This window comes from Branchiostoma lanceolatum, chromosome 1 (assembly GCF_035083965.1).
Source record: "Branchiostoma lanceolatum isolate klBraLanc5 chromosome 1, klBraLanc5.hap2, whole genome shotgun sequence".
NCBI lineage: Eukaryota > Metazoa > Chordata > Leptocardii > Amphioxiformes > Branchiostomatidae > Branchiostoma > Branchiostoma lanceolatum.
In genome coordinates, this window is record NC_089722.1 from 23,233,452 (window position 1) to 23,252,428 (window position 18,977).

Below are 18,977 nucleotides of genomic sequence, written 5' to 3' on the forward strand. Positions count from 1 at the left end.
TATCAACATTCAGTATGAACCCATGTATACTATATGTGTACGTGTGCATAACTACAAGTAAGACCTTCTTTCATCTGGTTGGTGAATCACTATGTAAAATGTTCTCCCACACAAATTCCTTAGCTTTTAAATTTTGCTGATTCATATGTGTTGACTCACATGTGAATATGTAAGTTCACAGTGCCAGAGGGAAACAAGATTATTCACAACACAAGTATGCAAAATCTCTAAATATTTTCATTTTATTTCACTTGGGTAGAAGTAATACATGTCATTCATTGGCAATAGAATAGAAAGGCTATGACAAATCTTAGTAGGCTATTAAGAATTCCCTTAGTTGCTTTATTTACACTGTAAACCTATTTTTTTTCAAACAATAAAAGACCCTTAAGGAGAGTGAGAGAATAAAGGTTTTATCATTTCCATACATACAATGTATATGCAAGATCTGTCAACTGTTCATATCAACCTAGAATCAGTAGATGTATTTAAAAGTGGAAAGAAATCTAAATAAAGGGCCGAGCAACACAAGAGGAGAACAATGAGATTACAATATTACCCTATAAAATCTACATGTATCACCATCGGATGAAAGAAAAAGTTAAATTTACAAAACAAAAACTGCATGATATGAAGGTTTCTAATACATGAACTAGACAGCTACTTATTCTTTATTTAAAACACCAGCTTTCATATGCTTTCTCACCTCAAACCACCAGCAATATACATGTGGTTAAAATTGACTCATTGTACATACATGCCAAACTCAACAGCTAATTTTGCATATTTCATTTTGATAATGATATTCAGTATGGCATGGTTGTAGAAGAGGTCAAGGTTATATTTACACAGTCAAATATTCATTCCAAGAGTGTAGGTTTTAACCCGAAAAAGAGGAAACAGAGACAGATGATGGTGAGGTTTTGATTTCAAGAACTTTAAAAGACAATTTCATAAGCATCTTTGTGATGTTAAAGAAAATGCATAGACACCAAAAACTGGATAAAGGCTGTTGCTGTGAACATTATATCTTGGTGCTTACTTTCAGAAGTTTCAGAATTAAAAACAAACAAAATCATGTCATGTCAACACTCTTTCCTAGCAAAGTGGTGAATATAAAACATACTCAACCCAACAAACAATTCATATAAATGTACATCTTGACATTGACAACAGATCAATATATAGTAGGCATACCTTGAATTGAAAACTATAGGGTGGAACAGGCATACTACTGAGAACAGGAAAAGCTGAATGCACTTGATCTGGAGGTGTTATAAGTACATCCTCCCTGTACATCTACTTGAAAACAATTCTTCTTATAACTTCAGTTTAAAAGGGTACTTTGTCCAAGAATCATTTAAAAACAAAGTGTGCTAGTATGATAGTCAACCAACAAATTTGAAAGTTATGGGTTTCTATTTGGTAAGAAAAAAAAGATTTAAGGAAAATTCGAAAACTTGCTGACAGACAAGAAAGACTCAATCCCATGCATTGTATGAGTAGTAAAGTTCACCACATGCTAGTTACCTCTCACAAAAATCAGTCTATTTGTGACGGGACACTGCAAGGTGCTAATCAGGTAGAAATGTTTAAAAGAGACTTCTTCACTAAGGATGATATTGATACAGGGATGATGATGATTCTTTACTAATATTTTTAATGGTAAAGGAACTTCCTTGTTTGGAATAACCCTGACCACCCCTAGTACTACTGACCAATGCCATTTAAGGGGCCAGCATGACGGTGCCTGGGACAACGACCAGTCAGTGACCACTCAGGACAGAAGGGAGATGAGGGCATCAAAGAACTTGCTTCTGTCTTCAGACTTCATCTCAATTACTGAAAAAAATCATAGAGTTATAAGTTTTCTATAGCCACTTCATTCATTGCTCAAAAGTCACTTAATACCTTTAAACAAACGTCTTAAGAAAGTGATGTTGAAGGGGCGGGGTAGCCAACCCTTTGCCCACATGTGCATCGTCTGAATTTGTTTTTAAATTGCCTAGAGAACACCATTTACATGCGAATCTTGAAATGTTTGCAGTGGTTTAATTTTTGCAGTGACCTCTCCAAGGCAAATTCCGAACACTGCGAATATGTGTTTCTAATGTATTACTTCTGAACTACAGAATTGTTTCAATTGCAGACTGTAAACACCATGACAAACTTCTTTCTCATTCTATCTCGAAATTCCAGCACTATGCCCTGTTTGATACCAGGCATCGAGTGACACCACCACCGGATTCTAATACTATAACACAACTAAACTACATGTACTTTTAGAGGAACCTACTTGAGGTGTCGAAGTTGTCGTGCAAGGTTCTGGAGTTGGTCTGGATAGCGGCTTGCTCAAATGCACGTCCAAAGAAGCTATAAAATGACAAAATAATGTAGTCAAAAACCAACACAACAACTTATAAACGAGTTAAACAACATATGGTTAAATTTCTATATCAATTTCTCATACAATCATCTGTCATAAAAGGTATTTTCATTGAAGTTTACTGGTTACACACGTCAAGTACAATTGACAGCATACTGCAAGTATGATAGAATTGATAGTACTTTCTAAAACAATTCTTACATTTCTGGTACTTAAGATGTCAAAGACAAAGAAACTCTTGACAGTGACTTCAACAACAATGTTAAAGTCTTTCCTAGGTTATACAATAGAGTGGAAGAGCCTGCTTACTTCTTGGTTGACTCCTCAGCCTTGGGAGGGATGCCAATGACTAAGGCAGAGCCAGTCTCTGCATTCAGAGGTGCTGCCACCACCATGGGCAGCAGTGTGCTTCTCCTGCTTCTGGACTAAATAATACAAAATATTGGAACTATAGACAATCTTATACAGTACAGATAAAGTCAGCCTTATTGGTTCCTATTGTTTCATATACTGTATTTCAACATAGCAAAGAAAGTCCCACAAATTTTTTGGCCCAGTAAAGTTAAGATTGGTTGTTTAATTTTCTATTCATGAATATTAATTCACATCATATTCTGAAAGCATATCTTGCCTCCCAAAGAAAGCCAATTTCAATGTACACAATTGAAAGACAATTACAAAGTTTTAATATTGATCTATGCATTTCTGTAATAGTGTTAAGACTTACTGTGGCCACGTAGGCTTCCTGCATGAAGTATGCTAGCATGCCGAGGCAGTTGGGCCGGGAGAAAAACTTCGCGTCAGGGTGCCCCTGGAAAGACAAGTTTTTAAACATTCATCTGTCAATTTCAAGGTGGTGACATTACTTTCTGACAATGTCTTCATGAGTATACCAAATAAAACTGAAAAACCACAGGAATGACAACCATTAGACTATTCACACACTACACACACACATATATACATAATGTACACGCACATACACAAATAAACATACACACAAACATACAAAAAAAAATTGCTGTACCTCCGGTATACATATTGTAGATACACACATACATACACTGTATTACACACACACACTCACACATAATGTACATACACACACACACATGCATACATAATGTACACATACACATACGCACACATATACACTCACACACGGATAAAAAATCCCTTACCTCTGGTATATAGGCATACAGGAAGGGCCCAGCTGATATGATCTGCTTCATGTCGATGAAAGAGTGGACAGTCTGCATGATGGTGGTCAGCTGTCGCTTTGCCAGGTCGAGTCCTCGCAGCAATTTTTTTACATTTTGTCTGGAAACACAGATTGCAGTCATGGATCACATTCACTATCTACAGTATATTGTACAATTCAAATACAATGTACATACATAAACACTGTGCTGATGCATTTTTTACTACAATTTGCACGTTGTATGATTTCCTCATTCACTCAGTGGGATTTGCTATACCGGTAGTATCATCTTTGAAATATACAACTTTGAACACTGACTTTCATGAGGCCTCTATGATGTAACTGATCCATAGACAAAAACGTTTTTCATTCTGCAAATCGAATGTTATTTGATATCAGTTAATTAATAATGGAAGTGAACATTGTAAGCAGGAAGTTACCTTGACAGACAGTCCAAGGCCTCTAGGAAGTACCCAGTTGGACTCTTTTCTGCCTCCTGAAATAAAATAAACAGAACAGCACAGATTAGAGAAGTATAAACACAATCAGTTACACAGGATTGTTAAGATCAAAAGTGCAATATTAAATTTACTCTTATGAACAAAATAATAGAGACAATCATGTAATTATACCATTCTTAATTGTCATTAATGCAACCCTTACATTTCTAAATAGTTTACTACAAGACAGTGAACATGCTGTAATCTCAAAGCAGATCTTGTGATTGACTTATAACATTTATTTTGGGCAACACCTCAATATGAAAGTCCCAATATCTGCTTGGAGACTATATGTTAACAGTTGTTCAGTTTAGAGCTCCACAACCCAGTTGTGTTGAGATGTCTTGAATGTGACTCACCACACATTCCATCAGCCCATTCACAGCATACACCACGTCAGCCGCACAGAGCTGGGGGAAAAATCAATCACAGGACACACCAATTAATTTTCTCAGTTCTCAACATTTCTTAGTATGTAAATACTCAAAAGAATTAGAACAGTATGCAAGTTGACAAATCTAGTAATTTGATTTATAATCGTTTTGTTTCAAGGCATCCTCATTTGAGGTGAAGCATAATATATCACAGTTCAGAATATTCATCACTCACCTTGTTCTTGTAGCCATACTGTGCAATAAAAGACCCAAAGGAGATGTCATCCAAACTGAAAAAATCGATTCCACATTATATTGGATATATACACTTTTTACTGCATTATTCTGCAGCTTACTTTTTTGCTGATTGGAACACACGATTTTCTTTCCTTTCTTGTCTTTAAATTAAAACAGTTTTGTAAACTAAATGTACTTCATGTAACACATACATTTGTATAACCATTCCCCAACACAGTCTGGAAGTATGACATGATATACATTCATTGAGTCATTCCTCGCTTACCCATATTTCTCACATGAAGCTGTGAATAGTCCCTTGAAGCTCTCTTTTAGTCCCATGTCCATTGAGGTAAACTTCTGTTTCACTTGTACCAGGGGCAAACTGAGAAGAACAAGAGTCACAAATTAATCAGTAGTAAAGAAATACTGTTGACATTGAAAAATACTGTATGTAAAGTCTAACCCCCACATCATGGTCTGCAGACCATAAAACGGAGAGTGAGTGAGTGAGTAAATTTTGTAAAGGGTAAAATGACAAATTTTTCTGTTGTAAATACATATCTTACCCCATGTCTGCCAGGAACTCATGCATTTTCTGCTGCCCTTTTACAGTCCACATCTTAAACCTGTTGGAATAATACATAATACCATAACGAGATTAAAGTTTTCCTCTTACTGTAATTCCTTCTCCAGGTTTCAGAATGATACCCGAGTATCAAAATTTCACAGAAAGAGTGTGACGCATCAACACATTATTGACAATCATACAGCCATATCATGAAGCTAAAGTCATGTTTTTCTCAGTCTTAAAAGTATGGGAAGCTAGAAATTTAAGAGCTTACAAAAGAGCAGGATGCAACATTACAGGCAGCAATGATGTATATCAATTCGTTATTAATCTAGTCAAAACCTCTTGTGGAATAAACTAACAAGTGATGACTTACTTGCAGGCTGGGTAGCTTGAATGTTTGAGACTCTCGAACAATGACCAGTGTCTGTACAGGGCAAGTTTCAACCTGTACTTAAGGTTAAGGTCTAACAGAACAGTATACAGCATGCGTGCATACGAGTACACATCCTTCAATAAAATATGAAACACAACATGTCATACATACACAGAATGTTCAATGCAAGTGTACTTTAGGTCTTTGACATTATATTTCTCACAAACAATCATTTAGACAATCACAGAAAGACTCTTTCCAAGCTGAAAATATTTCCTTGCTAAGTTTGTATCTTCTTGTCTGTAATTTGTACATGTAACATGTTAAAGGATACTCTTCATCAAAGTAGATCTTTATACAGTCCACGGACACTGTGTTGTCATCATCTTCATTTCTGTGAATAAATAAATAAACTTTAATGAATATAATCTCTTAATGCTGTGTATACATTGTACACTTGTTAGATACCTTTGTAAAGTAGGGATTGATTTTAAGTGGTAAGACAAGGCCATCAATTATTGACAGCTTTAAAACATATTGTTTTTCTTGGAAAATACAACTTACATGTACAAGGCTTTAAGTTTAACAGCAACTGTGTACCATGTATTAATTGTAGATTAGAACTACATCAGATATGTTCCATTTTGACAAAGCCAATATGGTATAATTCTATGGTAAAATCATAAGTCTCTGAGAAATATTCAATGGAAACTTTACTGTATTTCTTAAGACCCACCTGTGATTGAGCCTGAGTGTGTGCTTGTGCAGGTCACCAACATCTGTCATGTATTTACCTCTGCAACATTAAAGCAATTTCACTGACAACAACCATATCTTACTGATTACCTTTGCTTCTGTTGCTTAAACAATGACAACACAAATTCTACAAGGCCATCTGAAATGTTATTATATATACTTTCAAAAACTAGAAAAGAATAAAGTATCATATAATGGAGTCCAAAGGTTCAAACAAACAAACAAAAGTTTCAGTGTCTTTTTTGACGAGATTGTTCTACAAAAGTTGTAGCCACTCAAGGAAAGGAAAGGAAAGTAATCTCGAACCAGTTTAGCTCAAATGAACTCAATGCACAGATGAGCTAATCTTCCATTGGTCAGAACAGAAAGACAGACGCTATATACAGTATTTACAGGTTCATTGTACCAGGGAAATTCCCCTAGCTCTTTTCGACAAGCACAACGAACAGTGGACCACGGCTTATAACGTCCCGTTCTAAGGACTGCAACCCTTTCCAGTAGCGTGCATATCGGGTGAGCGACACAGCCAGGATCAAACCCGGGGCTTTTAGTTCCAGAGGCAAGATCGCTAACCACTGGACTACGCACAATACGCCACTCATCAAGACTTACCTTTCTACTCTGTTGTTGATGTACTGGTCAGTGAGTCCCACGATACCCCACCTGATAAGAGAATGTCACAAAATGATTCAAAGTTATTAAACTACACTCACATACAGGGAACACAAGAAGTCAGGTTCATCTTGACGATTGAGAGTCCCAAAAGGCGAAATACGCTACTTATTACTAGCACACTGACACAATGTAGTGTGATATTGCGAATATTATGACATAAGGTCGGAGATCTACAGGAGCTAGTGACATACAGGTAGATATATAATAAGTTCTTGATAATATGATCATCAATATAGTTCATAATATCATACTTTACATATTTATCTGTATCATGAAGTACAAACATGTACACTGATCATGATGAGAAAACAGAGCTCACCACAGCAGGTCATTGCTGTCCTTGGACATTTTCCAGGCAAGGTCAAACATAATCATGGCACTCTGGAAATGATAGACAAGATTATCACTTAAACTTTTCAATACAGAACATATCAATACAAAATGTTAAGATAAAATTCACAAGCAGTTCCCCCTAGCAGATAGGCTAATAACTGCACCTTAGATTGCGAGAAAGACTATTGATAATGCATAACTTGTTTGTTTACTTACAGATGTTCCATATGTTGAGAATTCTTCGTAGTCAAGCAGTATCTGTTTCCTTTGGGATACAATGAAAGTGTTACAAGACAAGCAAAACAAATTTGAGCATTTGCTAACAAAGATCGAAAGCTATGGTATCAGAGGATACCTACTGCAGTGGATCAAATCCTTTCTCATGGGACGGAAACAGAGAGTCTGCCTGAACGGAGCTAGATCAAACTGGGCATCAGTTACTAGCGGAGTACCGCAGGGGAGTGTACTCGGGCCGGTTTTGTTTACGTTATTTGTCAACGATATGCCCGAGGCAGTGAGCAGTAACTTGAAACTCTTTGCTGACGACACAAAGCTGTATCGCACAGTGGGGGAGATCAGCGACTGTCAGGCACTACAGTACGATCTTGACAAGTTACAAAACTGGGCCAACATCTGGCAATTAAAATTCCACCCAAGCAAATGCACCGCCATAAGGTTCTCATACCATATGACGGACCACTGTGCAAAGAGAGTCCAGTTGGAATTTACAACACAGGAAAAAGACCTAGGAATAATGATGGACAATGGTCTGACATTTGACAAACACATCTCCACATCTGTTTCCAAGGCAAACAAAATGGCCGGGTTGCTATGGAGAACTTTCAAATACATTGACAGTGAGGTCTTTGCCCTGTTGTTTAAATCACTGGTTAGACCACACCTCGAATATGGTGCACCTATATGGTCACCATGCACCTGGAGACATGCTGAACAAGTCGAAAAGGTGCAAAGAAGAGCAACCAAGAGAGTGCCCAGTCTATGTGACCTCTCATATGAGGAAAGGCTCAAAGCCCTGAAGCTTCCATCACTGCTGTATAGAAGACTGAGGGGAGATCTCATCAACACCTACAAATATGTCCACAACTTGTATGACACTACTACATGTCTATTGGAAATTCAGGGGGATTCCAAAACAAGAGGTCATAACCTACGACTGACAAGAAATGCTACTAAGACAAGCAAAAGACTGTCATTCTTCAGTAACAGGGTCATTCCCTGGTAGAATGGATTGCCAGAAGAGGTTGTCAAAGCGCCTTCAGTGAACGCTTTTAAAGCCAGGTTTGACCGCCTTATGGAAAGCCATTCTGTAAAATACAACTACAGAGCCCTGGACCACCCACAGAGACCCACAGTGTCAGTCGGCTAAGGAGGTAGTACAGGGGAGCAGTCTGAACTTGGTGTAGAACATCCTACCAGACTGCATACTCTTCTCTACTATACTCTAACAGTGATCTCTTTCAAAAAACAGACTCACGATCCAGAAAAGGGAAGAGCGGCCTAAATTGGAAGATGACCTTCCTACCTGGCCGAAAGAATCTACTCTACTCTACATTTGTTTTCCTAACTAAGAGACCGTGAACTTGAGGTACAGCAAAGAAAAGACACCGCACCACATATCTTAAAACATGTTATTAAATAAATCATTATAATTTGAAACAAACATATCAGAACATAATCATTAGATAAACTCTACAATACTGCAATTAAAACCATCTTCAGCTTCAGGACCTCACCACACATATTTGATACTTCTTATATGTTTGTGAGCAAGGCTTCAATTTGTAACCAACCTTTTCTCTTCCCATAGCCTTCTTTCTCTTCTCCTCTCAAGAACCTCCTAGAAGAATATACATCAATCACACTTTCAAGTCCATGATCATGGTCATCAAGATAATCTATCTAACAAGATATGTATCATTTGAACATAAAAATAATCAATCTAAAAAGGTACGTATCATTTGAACATAAAAATAATTTATCTAAAAAGATACATGTAGATCTACATGTATGTATCATTAGAACATAAAAATAATCTATCGAAAAAGATATGTATCATTTGAACATAAAAATAATCTATCTAAAAAGATATGTATCGTTTGAACATCAAATTCAAAGACAGTGCTTTTCTAACCTCGTCAAGACGTCTTCTCTTCCCAGATGGTGCGGAGCTGTCACTTTCATTACCTGAATCATCATCAGACTGATGGAAAAACAAGACAATAGTATGCATAAGTCACCGTATGCATAACCCACATATAATAAAGGTACAATGCAGTATAGAGGATGATTACTGTACTTTATTACATGTATCTTTTTATAATTTTAAGCATTTTCAGCTTTTACACACCAAACAGACCTAACTAATTCCTCTACAACATATCTCTAGCCTAGGTTAATATAAAGACATGGCTAGCCCTTTGTAATAGCCAAAGGCTAGTGGACAGCCCTGACTGGGCGTGCTGAACAGCCAAACCAAATAGATAAATAGATAGATGTACAAGCATGTCTTCATGTACACTTTGAATACATGTACTACATTTAGTAGTTACCTCATCGTCCTTGAAGAGATCATCATATGCTGGAATGTCGAAATCATCAGTTGTGGGCATCAACAGCTTAACCTGCAGGAGTGAAGGATTAGCTAGGATTATCGTTCAAACTCAAAATGGGATAAACAACAAAAGGAAAAGCAGCCATTCTCTTTTGACGTGAAGCATATCAGTAGTGCCGTTTCCATTTGCCGATAGTGTAATATGCAGCTTGCCATGTCTGCATATAATGTTTTGGCTAGCACCTCCTATTGTTGTGGCCAAGGGTGGTCTGTGGTAGGTTTTTTAACTACGTTAATCAGATTCATTGGGACTAACAGGGATTGACGAAAATAAAAGTGCAAACATTTCAATGAAAAAAAGTAGGCGTTAGGAAGGTTTGCTCGCTCCCACAATGAACTGACACATGCTCCTTAAAGCTCACCTGATCATCATTGTAAACATTCACCAGGTCAACTGGTCTGTGGCTGCAAGACAAAAAAAACATATCTCATCAACCTATTCTTATTCAGGTAAAAAAAAAGGAAGATATATTTTACAGAAACTGAACATATAGCATGTGACGTCCAAAGTCATTGGCTTGGCTACATGTATATGCAACAATTCTCACTCTGTCTTTAATGCTGCTAAGCTGCTACATACAGGTACACATCATCTTCTAAGTGAAGGACTGTCCATACCTGTCTGCTATGAAGAATATGACGTGTTCAGCTGGCTGTAGTGTCTCCAGGATGTTGATGTTTCCTCCACAGTTGATCATAACAACATACTTCACCTAGATGTCAGTACACAAGAGGGGATGGATTTTAAAGGATCTGTATTAATCAATTAACCTTCCAATGCTGGCGATCAAGTAGCAACCATACACATACTAATACTGTTCCATACCATGCACTGCTTGGTTTCCTCTATTCCATTTTGAAAGAAAATAAACTGAAGAACATTGCAAGTCTTTGCAAGTTTGATCCAAGAAGGTACTAATACAGGTACATAAAGGTTGAATGAAGCACAGTATGAAAATATTATGCATAATCTACCTGCTCAGAGTGTTCCAGGAAGGCTGTCTCCAGCTCCTGTCTGCCTGTGATCGGCACGATGGTGTACTGCACATGGTCACACTGGAACAAGTACTGCATCCAGGAACACAGAGGCCAATAATTAGAGTAAAAACTAAAATCAACAGTGTTTTTGAAAGTGAATGGATGCATTATTGTTAGGGTTACTAATACTATAGAAATAATGTAGCACTTTTCTACTAAAAATACCACATTGACTACGAATTTAGCATTTCATATTCATTCTAGTTACAAGATTCCTTTGGCTGCTATAAAAATATCATATTGCCAAAATAGATTGAATAATTTGCTTTAAAAAGTTGGCTGGCCAAAGGGTCCAACCTGTACTACTGTAGCCTTGGTGTCACTGTCTGGCAAATATATTTGCCATATTCTCAGTTCATCTTTTCAGCAATCAAAGAAGGCTGATTGTTGACACTATAGACAACACAAAAGTGTACAAAGGAACCCATGACTTAGAAGATTCACTGATAAGGACTCAAACCTGGAGAATCTTGCAGGCACAAAGAGCATCAACATCAAAGGCCACCAAAACGAGGACCCGCTGTAACAGTAAAAAAAATGTACATGTATCATAGTTCAACTTTGCTGCAAAATAGAAATAACATATGTTCGAAAGTGTTACAAAATGAATGCACACACCCATAAATATAAATCAAACATATACATAACGTTATATATGTAACAGTTTTGCTATAATTAGCTTTCAATATTTGTCTAACAGCATCACTTTATACATGTATTTGTCTGTTTAATACATATGATAACACATGAAGATAATGATTTATATTATATAACATGTGACATTTCTGCACAATGTAGATATTGAATATTCAGGTAGGATGTTTGATTTGTAAAGAAATATTATTGTACAAACATATCCAAATCAACACGCCATTTAGGTGGACGTCAAATTTCTTTATGCAAAAATAATTTTAGGTACATGTGTCAATGCATGATTGAAAATAAGTAGGCCTTCTTATTTTAACCTCCTTGATCAATGTTACCGAATTCTGCAAGAACACCTGGTCTGCAAGAAGCAAAATACAGTATACAACCATAACCTCGCAGAGTTATTCGTGATACACAAATACTGTATTTGGATGACAACTCGCCCCCCTCCCTTCGTCCAAAAAGCTTTGTTTTTTCCTCACGTTTCTCATTCTCCGTTCCAAAAGAAGGAAACCAAAGAACCTACCTCGTGTACCACTTTATCATAAAACTCTTTCCTTATGTCGGTAACAAACATCTTGACTGCAAACTTCTGTAAAACCACGCAAAAAGCACGTCGGACGATTTTGTTACAGATTGTCCGCCATGAAAAATTTGAGTCTGGCGCGAAAACGATGTGCTATAGCTTCATAAGCGCTTTCCTCTGATTGGTCCCCTGTTTCCTTTCGTAGTCATAGCTGCAAATTTGAACCAATAGTGGATCGTTTAACAAACTAAGCGGACTCTACCAGTTTTACTTTAGGTAAATGAAGTTGAATTTGATTTCCTATATTTATTCTTATATCCACAGACAAATACAATAAATATTTTAAAAAAGGTTGAAAAATATCAAGTTAATATCACAAGTTTAATCATTTTTACCCACAAATCACTTTTATGATATTAAAGTTGAAGTATTAGTCTTCAAATGGTATATTCCAACAACCCCCAGGTCATTGACCTCTGAAAGATGTCATCATCGAAACCGTACAATCACTGATTTGCAACTGAAAGGTACCGTCTTTTTGTGAAGAACTCAGCACAGTTTGGAGCCAAATCTTTTTTAGTGAAAAGGCGTGGACTACAGACTATCCACAAAATGGTAAGAATGGGTTTGTGGCCGTTTGAAGGGACGAACTAAAAATGTTGTAGTTTTAAATTCCATGAGTCATGTTATGATGGGGGAGGGGGGCACAAGAGAATGGATTTTTGTTCACACCATAAACTCCTTGCTCTAACCATTCCTTATGGGACTGCTGTGTTGCTTGAATGTGTAGACATGATTTGACATAGTTTGTTATCTCCAGAATTCGTGTATAACCAACGCAATCGATCATTATATTATTTGATTTATTGTATGTATATATAATGCACCAACACTGTGAATGATTTTAAAAATAGACTTGACAAACATATGGGATACCACCCAGTAGTATACAGCTACAAGGCCCTGAATTGTCCACACAAGCCTGGAAGGACAGTCCAGTAATTGGATGAGCGGCCTCAAAGGAAGAGATCTTCCTATCTGGCTGAATGACCTACTCTACTCTATTCTAGTTTATCAAGAATCTAACATTAGAGATTTAGAGTACAGTAGAGTAGAGTCTTCGGTTAGGTAGGAGTTTTCAACATTTCTAAATACATTTGTAATACAATGTATAGGAGTTAACTCAGTAGTTTAAGTTATAATCCTATTTGAGGGTTAGAATTATATCAAATCAGATATTTTGATTTTATATCATGGGAGTATTTCATGATAAAGAATGACTGTGCTATGACTCAGAATAAAAGTCATAGTATTAACAAAAGGTATGAAATGAATACCTATATCTTTACCGGTATGGTTATGCTTCATCGTAACACACCAGCTTTACTATGAAATTATTGCCTTACTCAAGTTACTGGTACTACTAAATCCATTACTTGTCATTTTCTTCTAGTTTGGGTTTCAAGGTTTTGACGGTTTCCAGCAGAGACCTACACGGTTCAACACCCAGTACAGATGTTACTCTGTGTCCATGTTACCTGGGAATGAGAGATCAGATGTGGAGAAAGGAGGCAAAAGTAAGAAGGAATATACAGTATCATAGCAATGAGGATATATGTATTAGTATACATGTGATACTATGTATATCATTTCCTTACGAATACATGTATCCCCCCATTGGGGGATCAAACATTCAAGGAACAAGTGTGAATTGTGTCTTGTAGTATCATAAATTTATTTTTCATGGAATGCAAATGTTTTTTATTACTTCAGATTTCAAAGTTGGAAAGAAGTATGTTAAAGGATTGATAATTCTTATGGTCCAAAAATATGTCCTTAATAAATCCTTAATGATGTTTTTTTATTCCAGTCATCATGCCACCATCAGCACTAGACCAACTGAGTGAGTTATTCCTCCAGTTTTGTTCAAATAGTCTAAGTCTAAGTTATACTTAATCTTCGTCATTTGTTTTTGTGGCAACAGCAAGATGCTTGGAAAAGAAAGAAATACATTATATAGTATACCTCCAGTGGATTGTCATCGGGAGTAACATTCAACTGTGAACTACTAGACTAAGTCATCATTGGATAATTCTACATCTTGTTACTAGGTGTTCTTGTAGTTGACTTACCAACATGATGAGCTGATATAACTGTAATATATAATATTGTTTCAACAGCTCGACTGAACATTGTATACCCCATGCTGTTTAAGCTGACCAACAAGAGAGCCAACAGGGAAACACACTCGGGTGTCCTGGAGTTTGTAGCCGATGAAGGAAAAGTCTATCTTCCATATTGGGTCAGTCTTGCAAGTCTTGGCACTGATTAAGACCCCACGAAATAAAGTTACTGTACTTCTAGCTTTTTTCTCATAACCTCACCATGGGTTTCGATTTCCTCTTAGAGTCAGTAAGAGTTATCTAATAATGAATGATTTATTTCTGAATGAAGGATGTAGTTATTGTAATGTGTCACATGTATTTTTTTGTGTCACCAATCATGTGTAATTAAATAGATGGGATAAGGTGAGAAAAGATGTTATTTTGTGATAAAGCCAGCCGAGAGAAGTAGATTAAAAGACATTCTCACATATTTTCCAATCCCTTCTCACCGTAAGTCCAGTTTGTATCTTCCTCAGTCATAGACAGAACTTTGTTTGTTCATTTGTTCGTTTTCCTACAGATGATGAGGAACTTGTTGATAGAGGAGGGAGGTATATTGCAAGTGGAGAATGCCTCCTTGCCTGTAGCCACGTTCTCCAAGTTCCAACCCCAGTCTGAGGACTTCCTGGACATCACTAACCCTAAAGCTGTGTATCCTTGTCTTAAAGTCTCAAAGTCTTGGAATGATCTTTGTGATCAAGACATGCTAGTAGTCATTCCTTAACCACATGTAGAACTCCAAAACTTATGATAAAACATAGGGTGTTTGCATGTGATGCCACAGCTACCATACTCGTTGATCAAATCTGCAAGGTCTGCCCTAAAGATTTGCATTTGTATAATGTGTAACTTATAACATGCATTCAGTCACTTATGCATACAATGTGTTCTCTACACACGTTAGATAAGAAATCAGTATGTAAGTAGATCTTAACTTAGATTCTAACTATATTAACTCAAATAAAGTAGAAGACAAAGCCCTTTTTTTGCAGATGTTTAGATGAGTATGAGAAGTCCTTTCACTATTGTATATGTACTTTATTATGAATTTTGCATCTGCATGCCTATACTTATTCTTATAGGGCATGAATGTACAATAAAGGCTATCATTCATTTATTATATATATTACATAAAACACATATTTCCTCATTGCTGTCAAGAAATAATTTGCTCTTGCTTACTTCAAGATGTTTCCAAGCTTGTGACCTTGACCTGATGCCTCCCAGATTAGAAAATGCCCTGAGAAACTTTGCCTGCCTGACAAAGGGCGATGTTGTTGCAATCACATATAACGAAAAGGTCTATGAGCTACACGTGATGGAGGTCAAACCAGGTCAAGCCGTCTCCATCATAGAGTGTGACATGAATGTAAGTGTGTATACACCCCTCCTCCCAAATATTCAAGAAAATGAAAGTTCTTGAACCAGCGTTCGTCATGAAAAGCTAGCACTCAACAGCTGGTTGTAACAGAAAATATATGTAGAGTATATTCAGATTTATTGTAAAATTCCTGTTAGGTCTTTGTGACTTAGTACAATGAACAGTGAACCAAGGCTTATAGTATCAAGACCAACAATCTTTTGTTTTGTTGTGTGCAGGTAGAATTTGCTGCCCCTGTTGGCTACCAGGAGCCAGTGTACAAAAAGAAGGAAGAAACAGAGCAAGAGGTAGTATCAGAACCAGTTGTTTAAACTTCTGTTTCTCCAAAGCACTACTGCTGTCTTTAGAAAAATACATTGTCGTTTAGATATGCTTTGCTTGTAACACATTTGATTATACAAAATTTGAGATCTCTATTGAATGTTCGAATGTAGTTTACTTTTCAAATTTGAGATTTCTATTGAATGTTCAAATGTAGTTTACTTTTATTACAGTGCTGGACAAATTCTTCTAAATTAGCCTTGATTTCAGTCATTATTTGTTTCAAACTCGAGTAATATTTGTGAATATGTATGTAGCTGCATTTCTATCAAGCCTAATCCTTCTGTAGTTGCAGCCAGGATAATTTTGAGTCTTGTTCTTGCAGATGGCTGTAGACGAGTCAGATTATGTTCCAGACGGGTTCTTGGTGAGTTAGTCTTGACTTAGATCATTTGACTGTAAAGTACATGTATTGCACACTAATTTTTATTCAGTTTTCATTTCAATAGGTAAGTCATGTATCCATTTTTGTAACTCCTCAAGGAGTGTAACCCTTTAGAATTGGGCTTGAGGTGAAATTATCCTAGAAATTCCTACCATGTATTTGCAAATGTAGCTATACATAGAAATCTTTATTGACACAACAAAAGTACAGCGACCTTTGTTAAGTCTACTACATCTATACATACAGTCAAGTGGATGCACATGAATTACCATGAACATGAATGTATATGATTAGATATGAGTAAATCAACATGTTGAGTGCAACATAGACATGTATCTCACTGATACATGTACATTGTTTGTGTAGAGCAGAAAAGACCTTTGCTGCCTTGTGCATTAGAGAAGGTTTATATTGTTTTTAGCTGTTTATAACTTGGTGCTAGGGATTACAAATAAAGATATCTTTTGCCTCCTTTCAAATCCCTCACCTTTTTTCTCTCACCTTTTTCCCCAGGCCTTTGCTGGGCAGGGGCATAGGTTAGATGGGAAGAAGAAAGGCACCGATCCCCAACCCATGGCACTGGGAGCTGGTGCAATGAGAAGGTGGAAATTTTAATTTGTCATAATCATAGTTACTAACTAGTTAAGATTTAAATTGTGTCTTACATGTATGTAAGTGTATTTACCACTATTTTTGTGGTATGGATAGACCCTTAAGCTTGATATTTTTCCAGAAATAGCGTTATCAGATTGGATGGTCATTGGAAAATATGTTTCTTAGTCTATTATAGAAGGTAAAAGACTTTTTACCTGGACGACATTTTTTTTCCAGTCAAGCATTTTAACATCTTTGCTTTTCCTATCTGCTCCCTAGGGGCATTCCTAACTACGAGTATAAGAAAGGCAAGATGACTTTCATGCGAAACGTTCGGAGACCGCAGAACAACCACCAGACAGAAGAGGTAAGTGCAAAAACACATTTCATTGTACATGAACAGATGCTAGATTTGAACTATTTGATGGGTTGATTATTCTGTATCTGTATAGCCAGCATAACTGCCCTTCAGCGTAACACATAAGCTTTGCAGGCACGCAGAATTACAGCAGCTGGTTATATTACACTGAATGACCTGTCACACCTAACTTTTGCACATCTCGCTGCAAGCATTTTGAAATCTAATGAGGATGCTCCAACGGTACTTAGTGGCAACAAGTTTCACTCTAAACACCCTCTGTCTGTGTGACATGAACACACATTCAGGGCCATAATACACCCTTCTTTTAGATTAACAGTGAAATTTTGTGGATATAGAATTCCAACATCATGATTCTAGACATTAAGTTTTCTGTCTTTGTTTTTCTATCTCAGGACGACGAGTTTCAACCCTTCACAGGAGAAGGCCAGGCTCTTAGAAGGAAAGGGGGGAGGAAGTGATTGTAAAGCAACATGAAAACATCAGTACCTTACACCAATTAATGATATCTATATACAAACGTTGCACTGATGTGTTTGATCCTTATAGAATCTGGTTCGTCCAATATTTAGTCGGTACTATCAGTAATAATTGTACAGAAATAGTTTGGGAGGTATGTAAGAAAGAGGAAGAATTTGCTTTATGCACGAATGTACTGTTGCTCATATTTTTCATGGATGGAATTGAGATGTGTAGCTGCAAAAGTTGTGCTGGTTAGCAATTTTCAAGCAGATTTGTGAAGGGAAGATTTTTCTGAAAATGGGAAAGTCAGAAAATGTTACAGCATCCCACCAGACTTCTGCTTGTAGATAAGTGGAGTGCATCAGCTGGTTCCATATACTTTTCAAGCAGATGTGAGAGGTGGTTTTCTGGATCTCACAACAGCCCAGTTTTAGTTAGAGGGAAGCTGGGTACCGTTAGCTGTAAACTACCATCAGTCAACCGATATCTAGTAAGTACACCTGGAGAATATTATTTTCAGTTGTCATCTTCAGTTGTCATCTAGCTCATCTTTGGCAATTGATTGATAAGGAATCTTGTATATTTCTAAAACAGTTACTTGCGTACTCCTGTGCCCTAAGGTGAATTAAGTACACCTCATTGTAAATGACAGCTGTGAAAGAGTTTAAAGAAGAATTTCCTCTTGACCTCTTTGAGGAACTTAGACAGGGGGTTAGTGTTGTTTGTCCATTTACTGAGTTTAGAAAGGTCTAGTGGTGAAATTGTCATTGGATTATTGAACAAGGGTTTACAATTATATGTATGTTGTATTTTGCAATTACAAGAGGAAGATAATAAATAAAGACATTGCACTGTTTATGTATCAGTTTATTCTTGCCATATTTCTCTCCCTTATATCATTGATACATATAGAGGCTCTCAATTTGAGCACAGGGACCTTGGTAAAAAAACTGGGAACTGAGATACAGTGCCCAAGTAATGAGCTTGTACATTTCAGAATTACACCAAAACCATGTACAAGATGGAAAATTAACTGC

General features: G+C 36.8%; 2 protein-coding genes across 2 annotated transcripts; one reads left to right on the forward strand and one right to left on the reverse strand.

Moving 5' to 3' along the window:
- Positions 1–219: 219 nt before the first annotated feature.
- Positions 220–12,420, reverse strand: LOC136442394 (cell division control protein 45 homolog). Its single transcript, XM_066439221.1, has 24 exons — positions 12,254–12,420; positions 11,540–11,599; positions 11,017–11,109; positions 10,660–10,754; positions 10,404–10,446; positions 9,980–10,051; positions 9,562–9,630; positions 9,221–9,267; positions 7,626–7,674; positions 7,396–7,457; positions 7,014–7,064; positions 6,382–6,441; positions 5,980–6,039; positions 5,646–5,717; positions 5,268–5,327; positions 4,985–5,083; positions 4,697–4,751; positions 4,447–4,497; positions 4,028–4,083; positions 3,568–3,706; positions 3,114–3,197; positions 2,696–2,811; positions 2,297–2,373; positions 220–1,842 (listed from the first exon to the last, which is right to left on the reverse strand). Exons 1-24 carry the CDS (start codon positions 12,302–12,304, stop codon positions 1,778–1,780), a joined length of 1,686 nt encoding a protein of 561 aa, XP_066295318.1. The 5' UTR covers positions 12,305–12,420; the 3' UTR covers positions 220–1,777.
- A 292-nt stretch (positions 12,421–12,712) lies between these two features.
- On the forward strand, positions 12,713–18,796 carry LOC136442485 (ubiquitin recognition factor in ER-associated degradation protein 1-like). The gene is made up of 11 exons (XM_066439366.1): positions 12,713–12,868; positions 13,707–13,830; positions 14,124–14,156; positions 14,434–14,555; positions 14,939–15,069; positions 15,646–15,787; positions 16,018–16,086; positions 16,446–16,487; positions 17,019–17,107; positions 17,379–17,466; positions 17,874–18,796. Exons 1-11 carry the CDS (start codon positions 12,866–12,868, stop codon positions 17,937–17,939), a joined length of 909 nt encoding a protein of 302 aa, XP_066295463.1. The 5' UTR covers positions 12,713–12,865; the 3' UTR covers positions 17,940–18,796.
- Positions 18,797–18,977: the final 181 nt, after the last annotated feature.